Source organism: Oncorhynchus gorbuscha, linkage group LG15, assembly GCF_021184085.1.
Source record: "Oncorhynchus gorbuscha isolate QuinsamMale2020 ecotype Even-year linkage group LG15, OgorEven_v1.0, whole genome shotgun sequence".
NCBI lineage: Eukaryota > Metazoa > Chordata > Actinopteri > Salmoniformes > Salmonidae > Oncorhynchus > Oncorhynchus gorbuscha.
In genome coordinates this window covers 77,741,462-77,760,932 of record NC_060187.1, presented here as the reverse complement: position 1 = coordinate 77,760,932, position 19,471 = coordinate 77,741,462, and the positions used below count along the sequence as shown (strand labels likewise).

The following is a 19,471-nucleotide window of genomic DNA, read 5'->3' as shown; positions in this document are numbered from 1 at the left end:
CTCTCTCTCTCTTCTCCCTACCTTTTACAACATATCTCTCTCTCTCTCCCTACCTTTTACAATATATCTCTTTCTCCACCCACCCACCCACCCACCCACCCACCCTCCCTACCTTTCTCTCAACTCTCTCTCTCTCTCTCTCTCTCTCTCTCTCTCTCTCCTCTCTCTCTCCCTCTCTCTCTCTCCCTTTTTTACAACATATCTCTCTCTCTCCCTACCTTTTACAACATATCTCTCTCTTTTCTCCTCTCTCTCCCTCTCCCTCTCTCTCTCCTACCTTTTACAATATATCTCCTTCTCCCACCCCTTTTCTCTCTCTCTCTCTCTCTCTCTCTCTCTCTCTCTCTCTCTCTCTCTCTCTCTCTCTATCTCTATCTCTCTCTCTCTCCTTTTACAATATATCTCTTTCTCCCACCCACCCCCTCTCTCTCTCTCCCTACCTTTTACAATATATCTCCTTCTCCCGCCCACCTCTCTCTCTCTCCCTACCTTTTACAATCTCTTTCTCTCTCTCTCTCTCTCTCTCTCTCTCTCTCTCTCTCCCTACCTTTTACAATATATCTCTTTTCTCCCACCCCTCTCTCTCTCTCTCTCCCTCTCTCTCTCCCTTTTTACAATATATCTCTTTCTCCCACCCACCCCCCCTCTCTCTCTCCCCCTACCTTTTACAATATATCTCCTTCTCCCCTACCTTTCTACAACTCTCTCTCTCTCTCTCTCTCTCTCTCTCTCTCTCTCTCTCTCTCTCTCTCCTACCTTTTACAACATATCTCTCTCTCCCTCCCTACCTTTTACAATATATATCTTTCTCCCACCCACCCACCCACCCTCTCTCTGTCTCTCTCTCTCTCTACCTCTACTCTCTCTCTCTCTCCCCTACCTTTTACAACATATCTCTTTCTCCCACCCTCTCTCTCCCTACCTTTTACAACATATCTCTTTCTCCCCCCCTCTCTCTCTCTCTCTCTCTCTCTCTCTCCCTTTTTACAATATATCTCTTTCTCCCACCCCCCCTCTCTCTCTCTCTCTCCCCTACCTTTTACAATATATCTCCTTCTCCCGCCCACCCTCTCTCTCTCTCTCTCCCTCCCTCTCTCTCTCTCTCTCTCTCTCCCTCCCTTTTACAATATATCTCTTTCTCTCCCTACCTTTTACAACATATCTCTTTTCCCACCCTCTCTCTCTCCTCTCCTCTCTCTCTCTCTACCTTTTACAATATATCTCCTCTCTCTCTCTCTCTCTCTCTCTCTCTCTCTCTCTCTCTCTCTACCTTTTTACAACATATCTCTTTCTCCCACCCTCTCTCTCTCCCTACCTTTTACAACATATCTCTTTCTCCCACCCTCTCTCTCTCTCTCTCTCCCTTTTTTTACAATATATCTCTTTCTCCCACCCTCTCTCTCTCTCCTACCTTTTACAACATATCTCCTTCTCCCTCTCTCTCTCTCTCTCTCTCTACCTTTTACAACATATCTCTCTCTCTCTCTCCCTCTTACAACTCTCTCTCTCTCTCTCCTACCTTTTACAATATATATCTTTCTCCCACCCACCCACCCTCTCTCTCTCTCTCTCTCTCTCTCTCTACCTCTTACAACATCTCTCTCTCTCTCTCCCTACCTTTTACAACATATATCTCTCTCTCTCTCCCTACCTTTTACAACATATCTCTTTCTCCCACCCTCTCTCTCTCTCTCTCTCTCCCAAATATCTCTTTCTCCCACCCCCTTTTACAACATCTCTCTCCCACCCTCTCTCTCCCCTACCTTTTACAATATATCTCCTTCTCCCTCCCTCTCTCTCTCTCTCTCTCTCTCTCTCTCTCCCTACTCTCTCTCTCTCTCTCTCCCTACCTTTTACAACATATCTCTTTTCCCACCCTCTCTCTCTCCCTCTCTCTCTCCCTACCTTTTACAACATATCTCTTTCTCCCACCCTCTCACTCTCTCTCCCTCTCTCTCTCTCTCTCCCTACCTTTTACAACATATATCTTTCTCCCACCCTCTCTCTCTCTCTCTCTCTCTCTCTCTCTCTCCCTACCTTTTACAACATATCTCTCTCTCTCTCCCTACCTTTTACAACATATCTCTTTCTCTCCCTACCTTTTACAACATATCTCTTTTCCCACCCTCTCTCTCTCTCTCTCTCTCCCTCCCTTTTACAATATATCTCTTTCTCTCCCTACCTTTTACAACATATCTCTTTTCCCTCCCTCTCTCTCTCCCTCTCTCTCTCTCTCTCTCTCTCTCTCTCTCTCTCTCTCTCCCTACCTTTTACAACATATCTTTCTCCCACCCTCACCTTTCTACAACATATCTCTCTCTCTCTCTCTCTCCCCTACCTTTTACAACATATCTCTTTTCCCACCTTTCTCTCTCTCTCTCTCTCCCTCTCTCTCTCTCTCTCTCTCTCTCTCTCTCTCTCTCTCTCTCTCCCTACCTTTTACAACATATCTCTCTCTCTCTCTCCCTACCTTTTACAACATATCTCTTTCTCCCACCCTTTCTCTCTCTCTTTCTCCCACCCACCCTCTCTCTCTCTCTCTCTCTCTCTCTCTCCCTCCCTCTCTCTCTCTCTCTCCCTACCTTTTACAACATATATCTCTCTCTCTCTCTCTCTCTCTCTCCCTCCCTCTCTCTCTCTCACTCTCCCTACCTTTTACAACATATCTCTCTCTCTCTCTCCCTACCTTTTACAACATATCTCTTTCTCCCACCCTCTCTCTCTCTCTCTTTTACAACTCTCTCTCTCTCTCTCCTCTCCCCTACCTTTTACAACATATCTCTTTCTCCCACCCTCTCTCCTCTCTCAACATATCTCTCTCTCTCTCTACCTTTTCAACATATCTCTTTCTCCCACCCTCTCTCTCTCTCTCCCTCTCCTCCCTACCTTTTACAACATATCTCTTTCTCCCACCCTCTCTCTCTCTCTCTCTCTCCCCCTACCTTTTACAACATATCTCTTTTCCCACCCTCTCTCTCTCTCTCTCTCTCTCTCTCCTCTCTCTCTCTCCCTACCTTTTACAACATATCTCTCTCTCTCTCTCTCCCTACCTTTTACAACATATCTCTTTCTCCCACCCTCTCTCTCTCTCTCTCTCTCTCTCTCTCTCTCTCTCTCTCTCTCTCTCTCTCTCTCTCTCTCTCTCCTTTTACAATATATATCTTCTCCCACCCCCCTCTCTCTCTCTCTCTCTCTCCCTACCTTTTACAATATATCTCCTTCTCCCGCCCCCTCTCTCTCTCTCTCTCTCTCTCTCTCTCTCTCCCTACCTTTTACAACATATCTCTTTCTCCCACCCACAACATATCTCTCTCTCTCTCCCCCTCTCTCTCTCTCTCCCTACCTTTTACAACATATCTCTTTCTCCCACCTCTCTCTCTCCCTCCCTCTCTCTCTCTCCCTCTCTCCCTACCTTTTACAACATATCTCTCTCTCTCCCTACCTTTTACAACATATCTCTTTCTCCCAACCTCTCTCTCTCCTCCTACCTTTTACTCTCTCTCTTCTCTCTCCCCCTACCTTTTACAACATATCTCTTTCTCCCACCTTTTCAACTCTCTCTCTCCCAACTCTCTCTCTCTCTCCCTACCTTTTACAACATATCTCTCTCTCCTCCCTACCTTTTACAACATATCTCTTTCTCCCACCCTCTCTCTCTCTCTCTCTCTCCCCCTACCTTTTACAACATATCTCTTTTCCCACCCTCTCTCTCTCTCTCTCTCTCTCTCTCTCTCTCCCTACCTTTTACAACATATCTCTCTCTCTCTCTCCCTACCTTTTACAACATATCTCTTTCTCCCACCCTCTCTCTCTCTCTCTCTCTCTCTCTCTCTCTCTCTCTCTCTCTCTCTCTCTCTCTCTCTCTCTCTCTCTCTCTCTCCCTACCTTTTACAATATATCTCTTTCTCCCACCCCCTCTCTCTCTCTCTCTCTCTCTCTCTCTCTCTACCTTTTACAATATATCTCCTTCTCCCTCCCTCTCTCTCTCTCTCCCTCCCTCTCTCTCTCTCTCTCCCTACCTTTTACAATATATCTCTTTCTCCCCACCCACCCACCCCCCTCTCTCTCTCTCTCTCTCTCTCTCTCTCTCTCTCTCTCTCTCTCCCTCTCCCTCTCTCTCTCCTACCTTTTCCTCCCACAATATATCTCCTTCTCCCACCCTCCACCCTCTCTCTCTCTCTCTCTCTCTCTCTCTCTCTCTCTCTCTCTCTCTCTCTCCCTTTTACAATATATCTCTTTCTCCCACCCACCCCTCTCTCTCTCTCCCTACCTTTTACAATATATCTCCTTCTCCCACCCTCCCTCTCTCTCTCTCTCTCTCTCTCTCTCTACCTTTTACAATATATATCTTTCTCCCACCCACCCACCCACCTCTCTCTCTCTCTCTCTCTCTCCCTACCTTTTACAACATATCTCTCTCTCTCTCTCTCTCCTTTTCCCAACATATATCTTTCTCCCACCCCCCCCTCTCCACCCACCCACCCACCCACCCTCTCTCTCTCTCTCTCTCTCTCTCTCTCTCTCTCTCTCTCTCTCTCTCTCTCTCTCTCTCTCTCTCTCTCTCTCCTCCATACCTTTTACAACATATCTCTCTCTCCCACTCCCCACCTTTTACAACATATCTCTCTCTCTTTCTCTCTCTCTCTCCTCTCTCCCTCTCTCTCTCCCTACCTTTTACAATATATCTCCTTCTCCCACCCTCCCTCTCTCTCTCTCTCTCTCTCTCTCTCTCTCTCTCTCTCTCTCTCTCTCTCTCTCTCTCTCTCTCTCTCTCTCTCTCTCTCTCTCTCTCCTTTTACAATATATCTCTTTCTCCCACCCACCCCCTCTCTCTCTCTCCCTACCTTTTACAATATATCTCCTTCTCCCACTCCTCTCCTCTCTCTCTCTCTCAATCTCTCTCTCTCTCTCTCTCTCTCTCTCTCTCTCTCTCTCTCTCTCTCTCTCCTACCTTTTACAATATATCTCCTTCTCCCACCCCCCTCTCTCTCTCTCTCTCTCTCTCTCTCTCCCTTTTACAATATATCTCTTTCTCCCACCCACCCCCCTCTCTCTCTCTCCCTACCTTTTACAATATATCTCCTTCTCCCGCCCACCCTCTCTCTCTCTCTCTCTCTCTCTCTCTCTCTCTCTCTCCCTACCTTTTACAATATATCTCCTTCTCCCCCTCCCTACCTTTTCTCTCTCTCTTTCTCCCACCCACCCTCTCTCTCTCTCTCTCTCTCTCTCTCTCTCTCTCTCTCTCTCTCTCTCCCTACCTTTTACAACATATCTCTCTCTCTCTCCCTACCTTTTACAACATATCTCTTTCTCCCACCCTCTCTCTCTCTCTCTCTCCCTTTTACAATATATCTCTTTCTCCCACCCCCCTCTCTCTCTCTCTCTCCCTACCTTTTACAATATATCTCCTTCTCCCGCCCACCCTCTCTCTCTCTCTCTCCCCCTCCTCTCTCTCTCTCTCTCTCTCTCTCCTCCCTTTTACAATATATCTCTTTCTCTCCCTACCTTTTACAACATATCTCTTTTCCCACCCTCTCTCTCTCCCTCTCTCTCTCTCTCTCTCTCTCTCTCTCTCTCTCTCTCTCTCTCTCTCCCCTACCTTTTACAACATATCTCTTTCTCCCACCCTCTCTCTCCCCCTACCTTTTACAACATATATTTTTCTTCCACCCTCCCCTTCCTCCCCCCTTCCATCCCCTTTCCTTCCTTTCTCTCTCCCTCCCTCTCTCTGATCAGATGATGTGTAAGACCCAGAGGCACCAACAGGAGGCACTGTGGGAGTTGATCCACACTGAGCTCACCTACATCAACAAGCTCACTGTTGTCACTGATGTAAGACAGACAGACAGACACCCTGCTCTCATTACTCTCATTACTCTCATTACTAAAAACGTATCAATGTCTTTCAGTGATGAGTCCATAACAACCATGGGCTATTCTTAATAGAAATATGAGAATAGTAACTGTTATCTGTATAGCATCTTTTATTGCAATGTCATTTTTCAATGCCCGCGTTTGTTTGTGTCATTATGTTTCTCAGTTGGTGATGGCAGCTCTTACCAACCTGCACCAGCATGGATTCCTCTTAGAGGTCAGTCTATATGAGCTGGGTTCTCATTCACAGGGTTTTCTGTAGGGGACATTTTCTCTAGAACTCACTCTCTGGTCTTTGGGCCTATCTGTGTTTCCCGGCTAACCACTCAAATAGATGTGTTGCAATGAACTAAGCATGTGCTTTTGAGCTGGATCTGGCATGATCTGACTGGGTTCAGGTGTGTGTGTTTTCATGAATGACTTTGACCTTTGGTTGAATTTAAAACCAGTATACAGTTCAAGGGCAGGCCCTTGGGCCTAGTTGAAACCGACTGCTGTAGTACAACATACTGTACATACAGTACATACTGCTGAGCTGACATACTAACACACTGAGTACATATGCTCTATCTGACACAGAACACACCAGGGCAGATGGAACATTCAGCTCAATAACAGAATGTTAGATAATTCCGCTGAGAATGTGGAAAGTATCTGAGAATGTGGGGGAGTGAGTTCTGCAGAGTTCTTCAGCTAGACACTGCAGCTTTGTCAAACAATTACCCTCTTCATCTTTTTTTATCACAAAAGGTCTACAACTATCATGTCTTTTTATTGAATTTAGACAAACACAAACTTCAACACATAATGACAAGAGATGTGGGGTAGATTGTAGGTTCAAAATCAATAAAGCAGTATCATCACCCTCTTTTTCCTGTCCCTCTCTTCTTCAGGTGACACCTGAGAGCCTCTTCTCCAACCTTCCCTCCATCCTCAGCGCCCACCGGCTCTTCTGGCAGGAAGTGATGTATCCCATGTTACAGGAAGTCCGCAGGACGGGGAAGCCCTTTGACCCCCTGGGGTTAGAGGCAGGATGCCTGCAGGTACAGTACTGACTGTCAATCAGATCTAGTATCAGGTTCACATATGGGATGAAAGTATGAGGGTCAAACGGAGGTGAAAGGAAGGAAGGAATGGAAACACGGGTTATGGGTTTAAAACATGTTTGTTTACAGCAATCTTTGTCTAATCCCATCCCCACCCTCTGTCTGTAGTTCCCTGAGCGTTTCTCCACCTATCTACACTACTGTTGTAAGGAGGAGAGCACAGTGGACATTACGAGCAAACTGACAGACACCAACCTGCACTTCCACACCTACTTAATGGTGAGTTAAACACACACACACACACAAACACATTTTTTATACTTTATTTGAATCCACAAATCATAATTCATATAAACATCTCAGGACAAGGATATCTGGACACATATGGAAACAGATAGCACCTTCTTCTTCACACAGAAAGGCTGTCCATGACTGCTGACACAGAGATGTACCTCGCTATCAGCTTTGTCTTATGTAGGCCTGCTATCTGAAGTCCAGGTACTGTCAGCCTGTGAACATGGCAGATACTACCCAATATCACCGTAGCAAGCATGCACTGTTACGAGGCTGTTCAGGAGTGACACGAGGGGCTGGTATTTAAGCAGCTTGTCAGAAAAGGACTGCTCCATGTAGTAGTCCAATGAGCAGCCCACCTCCAGAATAAGCCCCTCCCTCTGGCCTCCCCCACAACAGCAATATCTGGCTTATTCAGCAGACAAGAAAACACATGATCATCAACATCAAACCAGGCTCCTCTGCAAAGGGAATGTTTGTGTATGTGTTCAGTTGGTGACTCCACTTGTCTCACCTCTGTAGCCACCAGGTCAACAAGGCGGTCATGTCTAGGTCATGTCTCAGTAGGAACAGAAAGCATTAACAACATGTGATACAGACCTCAGACCTCAGGGTGGAAAACACAGAAAGGACCATGGTTTGCAGGGTACCAGAGAGCTATAGGTTCTATTTTGTTGGTAGAACTTGCCTTAACAGTAAAGGTGAGAATGTCCTTGCCAATAGCAGCATTATGGTACATGGAATGGGAGACGGAAACAAACACACACACACACCACTTCATACACAAGCCCCCTTCTTGTTTACATATTGCATGCACACCCTTTCACTCTCACCCAAAGTCACTCTGCGTCACACACATGGTTCTCCAAACTACCCTTCATTATGGTAACACAGGAACATCAGTGAATTGAGTCATAGCATCCGCAGAACTTCTTCTGTTATTGATCATGTTCTAGTGGTTTTGATGATCACCATATCCAGGCCTTTTGTTATTGGTAATATCCTGAAGGCCAAACACTTGTTACACCAACGCTCTGACCTAATGACTCAGAGAGCCTAGCCTGCACATTGTCTTCTTAAAGATTAGAACGTGTTTTGGGCTGTTTTTTGCTGTCTAAGCACTTTTACAGCTTTTTCAAAGAATCTCCATTATGAGTTCTTCAAGCCTTTGAATTTGTCCAGTACCATGTAACAATAATATTTCATACACCGTCAAAACACTGTATTTACATGAGTTCTACCGAGGCCATAACTTTGGGTGTAAAGGTCTAGAGACTAAAAGACACAAAATAATGTTTTTCTCTGTGTCCACAGTGGGTGGAGACACACCCCCAGTGTGAGCGGATGCGTTTGGGAGATATGCAGGCCAAACCCATCCAGAGGATCACCAAGTACCCCCTGCTGCTGAAGGCTGTCCTCAAGACCACCCAGGCTCCCCACACTCAGCACACACTCAGGGGCATGGTGAGTGAAGAGCTGGCCTTTTCAATCAAGGCCTTTTAATTCAGTTTGTCAGGCCTGAGGCTGTTCATGTTCATTAGAAAAGGAAGTTGCGCGTTCCAGCACCATTTTCTTACTAGCTAATCGCCAATTGCCTCTACTAGTAATAGATGAAAATGCAAATTAAGGAAATCTCTCTGTCCCACACACTCTCTCTCTCTCTCTCTCTCTCTCTCTCTCTCTCTCTCTCTCTCTCTCTCTCTCTCTCTCTCTCTCTCTCTCTCTCTCTCTCTCTCTCTCTCTCTCTCTCTCTCTCTCTCTCTCTCTCTCTCTCTCTCTCTCTCTCTCTCTCTCTCTCTCTCTCTCTCTCTCTCTCTCTCTCCCCTCTGTCTCTCCCCTCTGTCTCTCCTCCAGTTGGCCTGTGTTAATGGCTTTCTGCACAGCATCAATGACTACTTGAGGCTTAAGGATGATGAGCAGGCCCTCTCGCTTTCCGCCCAGAGGATAGAGGGATATGATGTGATGGAGGGGATGAATGAGGAAATCGAAAAGGTGAAAGAGAGAAGAAAAAGCTAGGAACAGAGTACAGGATAGGAAACTACACCAACCTTAAAAAACGATATAGATACTGTAATGTGTGACGCAGACAGTGAGTAGTCAATGTTGATGTTATCCACAGCATGTCAGAGAGTTATGCAGTTTTGATTTGACGTGCCCTGTCGGAGGGGTGGGTCCTGGGGTCATACGCAAGCTGCTATTGGAGGAGACTCTGAAGATCAGAGGAAGGAAGGATCACAAGGTAGGTTGAGTGACAGAATCTCACTCTGTTCCATTGAAACATTGACTTCCATGTAGAGGATTCTTCCTAATATTATTATCTCATTAGCACAGACTTTGATGATAACTACTTTGAGAAAAAATGTATTTACTACGACTGTGATATGTGGTTGTCTCACCTTGATATCTTAAGCTGAATGCACTAACTGTAAGTCGCTTTGAATAAAAGCATCTGCTAAATGACTAACATGTAAAATATAGATGTCATGTTTCTTTCGGCTTGTTGCGACTGTTATGTGGTGAAGCTGGAGGTGACAGCCCTGCTCTTCTCTGACGTGCTGCTGGTGACCAAGGTCCAGAAGAAGGCAGAGAGACTGAAGGTAGTTCGCCCCCCACTGGCCCTGGATAGAACACGCTGTGACACACTCAAAGATGGCTGTGAGTACAGTCATTGACCATACAGTACATATCCTAGAAGTGGAAAGATGAAACGCTGCTCTGTCTCTTGCTACAGAGACCAGTTGTAGAGTTTTAAATGACAGTTCTCTCTTTATCTCTCCCTCGCTCTTTCCTTCTCTTCCTCTCCATCTCCCAGGTTCGTTTGTGGTGGTGGAGGTGAGTGTTCTGGGTTGTGCAGCGAATGTCTACACCTTCTCCACCTCCAGCCCAGAGAGCTGCTCTACATGGGTCTTCACCATCCACGAGGCACAGGTAAACAGACAGAAAATACTGACTAAAGTGGTAATGACATGATTTATTGTAGTTACATTTTAGTCTCTTTAGTATTACATCAATGAATGAATGATTAGATGTACAATGTACATATTGTGTAACATACAGTGATATCGATGCTCTCCTCTTATCCCTCTTTCTTTCTTCCATTCATTGGCAGGAAACACTGCAGGGCCTGAGAGAGACAGAGGCCAGCAGACGACTGCAGACCAAACAGAGAGACCTACAGCTTCAGGAACAAGCCACACCCCCTACAGAGCCCAAGATGACCATTGAGGAATCAGTTGATCAGCCTCCTGACCAATCAGAAGCAGAGATCACTTCCTCTTTGGAGGTGAAACCTGTTGAGGAAGTCCTCATCCAATCAGTGAATGGAACATTGGTGTCCATAGCAACGGAGGCGGAACAACAAACTCAGGAACCAGTGTACTATAAAGATGCAATGTTACCAGGACAACCACGCAAGCTCAGTGACATTCATAACCAATCATTCTTCCAACCTCAACCCAAACGCAACGGCCCACACAACCTGTTGCTAGGCAGATATCCTGACATAGACTACGACATAGACTACCCACGACACCAATCCAGCACTTTCCCACTTTCTCCATGCAGGGAAAACAATCGAAAAGATTCTATCGCTATTTGTCAAATGGAATCCCAAGGATTTCTCTCACAGGGAGGACGAGCCACATCCACACGGAGGAATTCTGCGCCCCAGTCAGTGGAGCAACAAGCCATGAGGAACTTGTGGCTCACCCAATCAGGAGAGGGGGAGGCTTTAGCGGAATCATGGAGGTTTTCTCGGAAGTTGAATTCACCACGGTTACGCAGGAGAAGACCAATAAACACTGAGCAAACTGCTACCCCTCAGATGTCACAAAGTGGGTCTGACAGCTCTGGGATGGCCCAGTCTGCACCACGCACAAACTCTTCCTCCAACTCTTATTCAGACTGCAACCAGAAACTCAGGGGTTCCTACCAACACAACTCAGGTTCCTCCGGACAGAGCTCTGACTCTCACCTGGTCCTCAAGCTGGGGTCCTTGAAGATGAACGGAGGGGTGTTCTGGGAAATGCCTGCAGAGAGAGAGTTCTCCCCAGAGCCCCACACTTTCTCTGAGCAAGAGCTGCCCAAAGACATCTCTAAGGAAAAGAAAAACACCCCAAAAAGGTCTAAGTTGAAGATTCAGAGGAGCGTGTCCATACCAGATATCATCCTCCAAGAAGGATATAGTTCCCTTCTGACCTCAGCCAAGCCCTCCAACGCGCGAATAGCCCACTCCCCCCCTCCTGGGTTGGATCCATACTTGCACCCCTCCCCTCTGGAGAGCATTTTGAACCGGGCCAAGGAGAGAAGAAAGGACGGAGGGAGAAGAGAGGGAAAGGGGAAATCTCCAACCTTCAGAACATGGGCTCTTCCTCCTTCTCCGTCTTTCTCCACCACTACGTCCCAGTCGCCCAGTGAATGGGATAGAGAGACTGAGTGGGAAGAGGTGGAGCTGGTCAGACGGCTGGCCCCCAGTGTCAGTCAGGGATGGATAGAGGAGAGGGTGGACGGAGATGAGGAGGAGGAGAAGAAGAGCAGGTGAGTTTTACATCAAACCTCAGTTGGAAATGAAAGAAAAGAACGTCTTCACGGTATGTATGATCAGTTTGAAGATTCATCTATTGAAATGACTCAGTCAGCTAGGTGTGGGTGGCTGATGGCCACTATGGAACAGTTTTATTCTGGGTTATTTTATCACTCTACCTACTGGGCTGATTACCTTGTAGTGTAGGATCACTATGTTCAATTCGTTATTCTTGGAAGTTGCATTTACTGTCATAACCATGACATGCCACCCGTAACCATGTTTCATGTCATGACAACCACGTCATCATAACCATGACATGCCACCCGTAACCATGTTTCATGTCATGGCAACCACGTCATCATAACCATGACATGCCACCCGTAACCATGTTTCATGTCATGACAACCACGCCATCATAACCATGACATGCCACCCGTAACCATGTTTCATGTCATGACAACCACGTCATCATAACCATGACATGCCACCCGTAACCATGTTTCATGTCATGACAACCACGTCATCATAACCATGACATGCCACCCGTAACCATGTTTCATTTCATGACAACCACGTCATCATAACCATGACATGCCACCCGTAACCATGTTTCATTTCATGACAACCACGTCATCATAACCATGACATGCCACCCGTAACCATGTTTCATTTCATGACAACCACGTCATCATAACCATGACATGCCACCCGTAACCATGTTTCATGTCATGACAACCACATCATCATAACCATGACATGCCACCCGTAACCATGTTTCATGTCATGACAACCATGTCATCATAACCAATCTAGCCTGATCACCAGATTGGTGTCCACTTTAGCCAACTACTTTGTTAATGTCACGCCAAACATTCCAGTGAACAACATGGAAGTAGACTAAAGCAGAAACAAATTTTGTGACTAAACTATTTGCAATCCATCAAGTTTATCTCCATTGTAAATGTTTTTTCCCCTCTCTCTTCTAGCCCCGCCTTCCCTGATAGTGCCAGAATTGATTGGCCAGGCTGGTGCTTTGAAGCCGATGAGGTCCTGGATCAGCTGACCCCAGAGGACAGTGGCGTTGGTGTTGATGAGGAGTGGTGGGAAGTGGCTGCGTTGGGGCTCAGCCAAACTTTGACCTTGAGAGACATCCAGCGAATTGGCACGCATGAGGATGGGACGATTAGTCAGGTGTAGTTCTGCATAGGCTACTGGGAGTCCTTCATTCTCCAAGACTTTATCTGCACTTTATGGGGAATAATATGTCATTTGAGATTTTCACTGTGTCGGAGTGGACATATACCAACGTGATACTTTTCCACAGCAAGATGTTGATTGAGTGACCTGATTACCACCAAATGTTTGATTTCAGTTTGTTACATGGAATGTTTGTGATTATGAGTCTGAGTGAACATCAGAATCATTTTCTTCAACCTGCATAATATTGTTAGAGCTACAGATGTAGGATCTTCATTTGATCCCTCTTTTGTTGCTGAGGTTTTTCCTGCATCACAGGAAATGCAGATGAGCTTTGTGATTTACATAAATGTACTGAAAACCCACACTAACACACTGTTATATTAACAGTATTGCACTTTTCATGTAGCCTACTTTTGGCCAGCTCAAGCAACATTATGGACTAAATGTTCAAATCCTGTTGCTACAGCATTATTAAGATCCTACATCTGTAGACGCCTGTACTGTCTTATACAAGTGTACTTTTTGATGTGGTGTCAGTTAACTGAAATGCTGTGTATACATAGAATGGCATGCTTCATTGAACTTCATTTGAGTTGTTCATTTATAAGACAAACTGCATATTTGGTATTGTGACCCATTGGGGAGATTCATACTGATATATTGTAATAAAGAGACATATTTAAACCAATGAAGTGTTTAGATAATTGTATTCTCAGTGATTCATTACATTACAAAAGTCTAATAGGTGGTTAAGGTGCCGGTAGTGAAAATAAGGCATACATATACAAAATCAATAACATTTCAAATAAAAGATCAATCACATGTTTTTTTGTGAAAGTAGGAAAGAAACTGCTACAATTGTCTGCACTGAATTAATATGTACAAATACCACAATCTTACAACTGATCATAGACATGTCAAATGATTTCAAATGTCATATTGCAGAGTCTCCTCTATTTGGAGATCTCATCTTCTTTCACTCTGTTCCTCTCTCTGTCCTCTCTCTCATTAGCAATGGTGTGAACAATGGTCTCCAGGGCAGGGTACTGCAGGATCAGCTTGCGCTGTAGAGGAAATTAAATGACTATTACATAAACCTTTTAAAAACATATTTTCCATGTCAATGTGGATTTAAGGAGAACACACACAGCTGTAGTTGTGACGTACCCTCCGATAGTTCCTGTACATCTGCACCAAGACCAACAGCAGCACCAAGAGGAAGAAACCCAGGCCGGCTACCATGGCAACATTACTGGAAGAACCTGTCTCATTATCTCCCATCAGACGACCTGATCAACCAAGACAGATCAAGGACAGACTTTAGTTTACAGTTGAGTAATTTAGCAGACACTCTTATCCAGAGCAACTTACAGGAGCAATTAGAGCTGAGTGCCTTTCTCAAAGGCACATCCACAGATTTTTCACTTAGTCGGCTTGGGGATTCGAACAGGTGACCTTTTGGTTACTGACACAACGCTCTTAACTGCTAGTCTACCTTCCGCCCCTGTGTCTAATTATGACATTTTTAAAAACATATTGGTGATATTTGTTGCATTTGAATTGTGTCTGCATCTACCTAGATCCATGCAAATAGACAGTGAATCAAAGTAGGCAGATAGGACTTACTCATCAAATGTAGGTGGTATGTCACGCTCCCCAGTGCTCCTTCTTTCCCGTGGAATCGACAAGCCCATTCGCCAGAGTTCCTGTCTGACACTTTGTTGATCCCCAGGACCCTCCCTTTCTGGACGGAGCTCTCTGATTGGGTGCCATTGAGGTCATAGGTCACTCGTACCCACTCGTATTCAGTGACCTCACTGGCATCGCTGAGGTGACAGGTCAGTGAGACTGGGGCCTTCTGGGTAGACGGTGAGTTGCTGAGCACTGAGTAGAGCGAACACACAGGATCATCATTAGCATTGTGATTGCTAATTCTAAAGCACCATTTTCACATCTCATCTCAAACGTTTACCTTCAATGTTTGCCATTTTGCAGAACGGGGCAACTCACTTTAGGCATTCAAATGAGGAGACTGCTACAATATCATACCATCATCCATTTTTTATGCCTGGCTCACCTTGGGCAGTCACCAGCTGCATCTCCCTTGCTACCCGGCGCCCCTCCACTGTCCCTGAGCATCTGTACCTGCCCCCGTCGCCCTGCCCCACTTGCCCCACACCCACAGACCTGTCCCAGGGAGGGAGGGATAGCAGGGAGGTCAGGTTGAAGGAGGGTGGGAGTGGGAGAGCAGAGCCAGAGGTGTCCAGTCTCTCCCAGGCTGTGTCTGATGGGGTGAGTCCAGTGGAGAACACACAGGGGAGGGTGACAGCAGACCCCACCTCAGCATACACCTTGGCACTGGCACTGGAGGGGTTAACGATACCTGAGCGAGAGAAGAGATGGGGGAAGGTGATGGTTAGGAGAGAAGGGAGAAAGACATATAAAACTTCATATTAACCATCTTCAATATATCAGCTGCATTTGAATGTTTTATTCCTTCCAAACATGACATCACCGTGTCTGAGTCCTCACCTCTCACTGTCAGGGCCGTGGTGGCCTTCCCTTGTTTCCTCCCTTTATGCACTACACAGCTCCAGTTACCCATCATGCCTGCAGATGCCTTGCTCTCCAAAACACTCTCCTGGTTCTTTGAAAGGACATAATCTGCACTCTCAGGGTAAACTCTCTTCTTGTTGAGCATCCAGCTCACTGTCGCCTCCTGTGGCCATGGAGAGACACTGCAAGTGATCGTCATTTTGTTGCCCTCCACTGGAGCAGGTGGGGAGATGGATACTGTGAAAGAAAGACATGGGTAAGTAAGAGCAATGAGATGTTAATCATATTCACAGGTTTATGATATGTGTGACTGTATGATAATCAGCAGATAAATATAGTTATACCGTGTAAATATCACTTTAAAAAATAACTGTAAATATCACTTTAAAATGACTGTAAATATCACTGAAAGTTAATTTAATTGTCCACAGGGTATTTCATATAAGTTACTGTCTATTTTAGCCCCTTACCTTTGATGACCCTGAGGAGGATCCTCTTAGAGAGGATTTTCTCGCCGTCCTGCACCATGCAGGTGTACTTCCCGCTGTCCTCCTGCCTCACCTCCTTTATGTACAGGCTGTAGTCACCAGCTCCAACCTCTGAATGGGGACATCGAACACGCTGGGCAGCTCCTATTCCCCAGTGCTCCAGTCCACTCTTTCCCTTTCTCCATACTGTCCTGAGAGAGAGGAAGAGATGCTACTTTTCAAACGTGACACTTGTATTGTACAGACATACAGATCAATAGCAATGCATTGCTATGCTCTCCTATAGAACACTTTCAATACAGAAAAATGTATTAAGAGATCAAGAGAAAGAAAGACTAGGATAGAGAAAGATGAAAATGGGAATCTTTGAGGATATTGGAGTCACACAGGTAGACAGAGACAGAGAGGATGAGAGAGATGAATAAGGAGGAGAGCATGAAAGACATGGACCGAGAGAAAGTCAGTAGTACCCCTCAAGGTCCTTGCTCCAGAGGACGACAGCTGCAGAGGTGGAGGGAGGGCGACACACGCAGGGTAACACTGCCTGGGACCCTGCCTCTGCGAACATCTCAGTATACTCAGACAGACACTGACACTGACCCCCTGAACAAATACACATGCTGTCTGAATAAACACACATACCCAATCCTCCATCCGTAAGTACACATCAAAGATTGTCATAACATTTCTTTAAATCGGTTTAAATTGCAACACATTTTCATTTAAAAAACAATGACTACAGATCATCTGTAAGATCTCACCTGTCACTAACAGGGATGCTCCCAAGAGGAGGAGATACTGCCACATGGTCTCTTCTTTTCTCTGTTCTCCTTCCTTCTGACGTTTTGATCCACAGATTGTTGTTGCAAACCTAGCTTAGTATTTTCTCTCTGTGTCCCTCTTTGATCTCTCTTCTGTTGTGTGTGTTTCTGTCAATTTGGGGTGGGTATATAAAGGCCTGTAGGTGTGAGTTGTGGGAAGAGAGAAGAGGGAGGTGTCTAAGCAGGTAGTCCCTCTCCTGGTCATGTGACATGAGCAACGAGGCGGTCTTTGATGCGGTTTGTGTCAGTCTCACTGACGCAACATGGAAACTGTCAGCCACACAAACAGGGAATCCTACATGCTTCCTCCCACGGATTCTCTTTCTCCCCCCCCCCTCTCTCTTGCTCTCTCTGCCCCCTTCTCTTTCTCTCTCCCTTCCCCTTATTTTCTCTCTCTCCCTCTCCCCTCTCTCCCTTCCCCACAACTTTCTCTTTTTCCCTCCCCCTCTCTCTCTCTGCTCAAGTTCTGCAAAGTTGAATTTTATCTATTACTCTACCTTTAATTACCTTACAGATACAGAGGGGTATAAAAAACACTGTATCACAAAACATACATCATATCATCAGAAACATGCAGTACTGTAATACACAGTATTTATATATCCATTGACAGGGTGACCCATTCATTTGAACCCTGCATTTAGTGTATCTATTGTATTTCTACTTAGTGGAACTTACAGGAAGTACAGGGTTGCCGAAAGTGTGCACAGTCAAACCACTGTATCCTTCCACATTGATCAACATGCAGTTCTCACTGCTGAAAGTTACCAGCTCACCAGCATACATGGGAGGACAGGGCCGGTTCCAGTAATGCAAGTCATTGAATGGTGGTTGGCTTTGATGGGGAATACATGATGATGATAGTGATTTCCATCTCCCTTTACATCCATTTCTTTCTCGCTCTCTGCCTCAGTCATACAGGGCTATTCTGAAGCTTAGGGACAATATTTGAGTTTATAGTATCAGGTTCCCATCATACCAACTATACTGATCTATAGTTTCAGACAGACCGACAGACAGATGTTAGACGGACAGACAGATCCATGTTGGACGGACGGGCAGGCAGATAGATAGATAGATAGATGAAAATGTGTGGGTGGACACCCAAGAGTTATTTGTGTTCTTGTAGCAGCCATATTTTCCCCTGGTTCAGACAGTAGTGAATCTCTCTGTGCTGGATACATCTTTTTATCTCATCTATCAACCCCCTCCCCCACTACTCTCTTCAAAAAACATCAAAACATTTCCACGTAAACTTGTTGAAATCACAGGCTGTGTGTTTTTGGCCCACATTTGGTGGCTCAGTGAGTACATTGGGACCACAACCCCCACCCCCTCCTTCTCTCTCTTTCTTGCTGGCTTTCGGGGTCTGTGAATCAGATTCGTGAGGTGGTCTTTCCTCCTGCTAATCTTTAAATGTACATAGTGTATTTAAATATACAGTTAGGCCGTGATGAGGGAAAGTCTTAAACAGACAGATGCCCCTCACATGGAAACAATAGATGACAATGATAATGAGAAAAACCTACGGTATGCAAATCAACATGAAGTCGGAAAATATTTCAACTAGATATCTTCAGTAGAAATGTTTCAACAGAATAACTCATTTGTTCCTGTCCCTCTCTCTCATCACGTCACATCACTCAATCTCGATCTCAATCCAGCACACTGATGTTAAAAAACTATAGGAATTCAAGTTCAAATCACTCTTAATTGTGCATAGCATTTTGATGTTGAATTTGTATTTTAATTAACATTTTGTGTTTGAGCTGTGAAATATTTCAATACACTTCACATCAGTTGACAGTTGACAGTTGACAGTTGACAGTTGACAGTTGACAGTGCACCAATGAATGAAATTGAAATGAATGAATGAAATTTGATTTCCGTGTCAAATTGTCAGTTGGCAACCCATTAATTGACACATAAACAAACATTACAATAATTCACTGTGATAATTCACTGATAATTCTTTGTCCGGTGTTCTCTGCAGTGTGCATCGCATAAAGAGTAAAAAAACAAACATCATAGTAAATAAGGTAATCCAAACAATAATTATATCCCTAGAGAAATTAAAAATATACATACATACCAATAAATACAAAAAAATGAAACAGAAGGCATTTGAACCCAGTCTGGCCATGTCAGTAGACTGACATGGCCAGTATTTTACTGGCAGCTGAGAGGAGGCAGATGAGTGATGAGATAAACTAGATTCTGTCTGCTGAAAGAATGTACAGAGCCTTCAGAAAGTACCCCTTGATCTGTTCCACATATATTTTATTGTCCTTTTTTTAAACTCTAATGTCAAAGTGGAAGGAAACTTCTTACATTTATAAAAAATACATATTAAAAATAAAACACTCATACAGTATATCTTGATTAGATAAGTAACCACCTGAATCAATACATGTTAGAATCACCTTTGGCAGGATGACAGCTGTGAGTGTTTCTGGGTAAGTCTCTAGGAGCTTTCCACACCTGGATTGTGCAACATTTGGCCATTATTCTTTTCAAACTTCTTCAAAGCTCTGTCAAATTGTTTGTTGATCATTGAATATGTTTACATGCACATAAATAATTCAATATTAAACTGATTATGGCTGTAGGTCGAGTATGGCAATAGTCATGTAAACACTTTAACCAATCAATCAAATTTATTTATAA

The 19,471-nt window shown here is 44.9% G+C and overlaps 2 protein-coding genes across 3 annotated transcripts in view; one reads left to right on the top strand and one right to left on the bottom strand.

The window, feature by feature from the left end:
• Positions 1-13,632, top strand: part of LOC123998105 — a 27,479-nt gene extending 13,847 nt beyond the window's left edge. Inside the window, exons 5-15 of the mRNA XM_046303019.1 lie at positions 5,737-5,832; positions 6,041-6,091; positions 6,768-6,917; positions 7,089-7,199; positions 8,529-8,678; positions 9,069-9,206; positions 9,334-9,453; positions 9,737-9,869; positions 10,027-10,142; positions 10,324-11,750; positions 12,726-13,632. Coding sequence (XP_046158975.1) covers positions 5,737-5,832; positions 6,041-6,091; positions 6,768-6,917; positions 7,089-7,199; positions 8,529-8,678; positions 9,069-9,206; positions 9,334-9,453; positions 9,737-9,869; positions 10,027-10,142; positions 10,324-11,750; positions 12,726-12,936 — 2,703 coding nt within the window. The 3' untranslated portion in view covers positions 12,937-13,632. The remainder of the gene's footprint in view (positions 1-5,736; positions 5,833-6,040; positions 6,092-6,767; positions 6,918-7,088; positions 7,200-8,528; positions 8,679-9,068; positions 9,207-9,333; positions 9,454-9,736; positions 9,870-10,026; positions 10,143-10,323; positions 11,751-12,725) is intronic.
• On the bottom strand, positions 13,630-16,889 carry LOC123998106 (lymphocyte activation gene 3 protein-like). 2 transcript variants are annotated; one of them, XM_046303021.1, is made up of 8 exons: positions 16,745-16,889; positions 16,454-16,586; positions 15,966-16,174; positions 15,472-15,732; positions 15,017-15,322; positions 14,566-14,823; positions 14,107-14,228; positions 13,630-14,003 (listed from the first exon to the last, which is right to left on the bottom strand). In XM_046303021.1, exons 1-8 carry the CDS (start codon positions 16,788-16,790, stop codon positions 13,893-13,895), a joined length of 1,446 nt encoding a protein of 481 aa, XP_046158977.1. In that variant the 5' UTR covers positions 16,791-16,889; the 3' UTR covers positions 13,630-13,892. The 2 variants fall into 2 exon arrangements, with proteins under 2 accessions (XP_046158977.1, XP_046158978.1); XM_046303022.1 differs by having other exon boundaries at positions 13,640-14,003; positions 16,454-16,541.
• Between the last annotated feature and the right edge of the window lie 2,582 nt (positions 16,890-19,471).

What these genes read in the sequence shown, in the direction of transcription:
- LOC123998106 (XM_046303021.1), bottom strand. Translation starts at nt 16,790, where the DNA reads ATGTGGCAGTATCTCCTCCTCTTGGGAGCATCCCTGTTAGTGACAG. An exon ending in AGCATCCCTGTTAGTGACAG is followed by an intron (nt 16,587 to 16,744) that starts GTGAGATCTTAC and finishes GTATTTGTTCAG; the next exon opens with GGGGTCAGTGTCAGTGTCTG. An exon ending in CCTCCTCAGGGTCATCAAAG is followed by an intron (nt 15,733 to 15,965) that starts GTAAGGGGCTAA and finishes TTTCTTTCACAG; the next exon opens with TATCCATCTCCCCACCTGCT.